The sequence below is a fragment of the Megalops cyprinoides genome, chromosome 21 (genome assembly GCF_013368585.1).
Source record: "Megalops cyprinoides isolate fMegCyp1 chromosome 21, fMegCyp1.pri, whole genome shotgun sequence".
NCBI lineage: Eukaryota > Metazoa > Chordata > Actinopteri > Elopiformes > Megalopidae > Megalops > Megalops cyprinoides.
This window is the reverse complement of record NC_050603.1, coordinates 355,001-357,500: the sequence shown is the minus strand read 5'-3', so window position 1 is coordinate 357,500 and position 2,500 is coordinate 355,001. Positions and strand designations below refer to the sequence as shown.

At 54.0% G+C, this 2,500-nt stretch overlaps 1 protein-coding gene across 1 annotated transcript in view; it reads right to left on the bottom strand.

Annotated features, from left to right (window-relative positions):
• Positions 1–2,500, bottom strand: part of LOC118796526 (sorting nexin-13-like) — a 21,862-nt gene that overhangs the window by 4,761 nt on the left and 14,601 nt on the right. Inside the window, exons 15-18 of the mRNA XM_036555465.1 lie at positions 2,395–2,500; positions 1,826–1,863; positions 1,576–1,642; positions 490–632 (exon numbers count right to left, since the gene is read on the bottom strand). The exon at positions 2,395–2,500 is cut by the window's right edge and continues 27 nt beyond it. Coding sequence (XP_036411358.1) covers positions 490–632; positions 1,576–1,642; positions 1,826–1,863; positions 2,395–2,500 — 354 coding nt within the window. The remainder of the gene's footprint in view (positions 1–489; positions 633–1,575; positions 1,643–1,825; positions 1,864–2,394) is intronic.

Sequence of the window (2,500 nt, the reverse complement as noted above, 5' to 3'; positions counted from 1 at the left end):
AAACGACCCTGTGATCCAATCACTGCGAAACGACCCTCTGCACCAATCACTGCGAACGACCCTCTGCACCAATCACTGCAGAACGACCCTCTGCCTGAATTGAAAGGGCTACGTTTCAGACTCAGCGTTTCAGGCTCAGCGTTTCAGACTCAGCGTTTCAGGCTCAGCGTTTCAGGCTCAGCGTTTCAGGCTCAGCGTTTCAGCGTTTCAGGCTCAGCGTTTCAGGCTCAGCGTTTCAGCGTTTCAGGCTCAGCGTTTCAGGCTCAGCGTTTCAGGCTCAGCGTTTCAGCATTTCAGGCTCAGCGTTTCAGGCTCAGCGTTTCAGCATTTCAGGCTCAGCGTTTCAGGCTCAGCGTTTCAGGCTCAGCGTTTCAGGCTCAGCGTTTCAGCGTTTCAGACTCAGCATTTCAGGCTCAGCGTTTCAGACTCAGTTCGGACTGGCTGGTGTGCGGTGTGCACGCTCAGGCTCTGACCCGGGTCCAAACTCACCTGCTCTGTGATACGCATGTGGAAGTCGTGGAAGTCGCTATAGCGACGGTAGGTCTTCCAGCAGTCCTCGCTGCCGTCCGGATTCTTCCGGAACACGGTGATGGCGTAGAGTGCATACGTCTTCCCATGGTCATTACACACACCTGCCACAAGGGGGGGTGGTACGTAAGCATCAACTACCAAGCACAGAGGGAGAGGGAGAGAGAGAGATGGAGAGAGAGAGAGAGGGAAGGAGAGAGACAGAGAGATGGAGAGAGAGAGAGAGGGAGAGGGAAGGAGAGAGATGGAGAGATGGAGAGAAAGAGAGGGAGAGGGAAGGAGAAACGGCGACAGAGCAGGTGCGCCAGTGACACGGTGAGGAAAGGGGGAATGTGAAAGGAGGGAAGAAGAAAGTAAAAGTGAAGATGATGGAATGATGAAGCAGTGATGATGAACTCTGAGAGAGGGAGAGAATGGCAGGAGCACAGCGATACTGAGGCAGACTACCACACCCACCACAATCACTACCACACCCATAAACAACCCACCACAATCACTACCACACCCACCACAACCACTACCACACCCATAAACAACCCACCACAATCACAACCACACCCATAAACAACCCACCACAATCACTACCACACCCACCACAACCACTACCACACCCATAAACAACCCACCACAACCACTACCACACCCATAAACAACCCACCACAATCACTACCACACCCACCACAACCACTACCACACCCATAAACAACCCACCACAACCACTACCACACCCATAAACAACCCACCACAATCACTACCACACCCACCACAACCACTACCACACCCACCACAATCACTACCAAACCCATAAACAACCCACCACAATCACTACCACACCCACCACAACCACTACCACACCCACCACAACCACTACCACACCCATAAACAACCCACCACAACCACTACCACACCCATAAACAACCCACCACAATCACTACCACACCCACCACAATCACTACCACACCCATAAACAACCCACCACAATCACTACCACACCCATAAACACCCACTGCCACAGCCACAAACAGCCCACTACCCAGCCAGACATACCAGTGTCAGAGATGAAGGCGCTCAGCTGCATCTCATCAGTGCTGGCGTTGGAGAGGTCGTCCAGGGACTGCGGGCAAAGAAAGACACACTGCATCTTGTACACAGTACCCACAAACCCTCTCTCTCTCTCTCTCTCTCTCCCCCCCTCTCTCTCTCTCTCTCTCTCTCTCCCTCTCCCTCTCTCTCTCTCCCTGTCTCACTCAGTGAGGACCGTTTGGAGGATCTGCTGGGTTCCTCCAGAGGCACCTACCAAATTTATGCTTCCTGTTGGAGACCCGTTGAAAGACTCTGTGAGGGAAAACAGATAGAAAATAAACATCACAATAAGCCAAAGTCTCCAGAAGCCTCGACTGCAGACAGACTCACCAGCAGACAGACTGCAGACAAACTGGAGACAGACTCACCTGCAGACAGACTCACCTGCAGACAGACTCACCTGCAGACAGACTGCAGACGAACTGCAGAAAGACTCTCCTGCAGACAGACTCACCTGCAGACAGACTCACCTGCAGACAGACTGCAGACGAACTGCAGAAAGACTCTCCTGCAGACAGACTCACCTGCAGACAGACTCACCTGCAGACAGACTGCAGACGAACTGCAGACAGACTCACCTGCAGACAGACTGCAGACAGACTCACCTGCAGACGGACTGCAGACAGACTCGCCCGCAGACGGACTCACCTGCAGACAGACTGCAGACGAACTGCAGACAGACTCACCTGCAGACAGACTGCAGACAGACTCTCCTGCAGACAGACTGCAGACAGACTCTCCTGCAGACAGACTCACCTGCAGACGGACTGCAGACAGACTCACCTGCGTCTCCGTCGTCGGAGCCGCGGTAGCTGGGCTCCTTCAGCATGTCCAGCTCAGCCAGCATGCGCACATACAGCGGGTGCTGCCGGAAACCCGGGTAGAACCG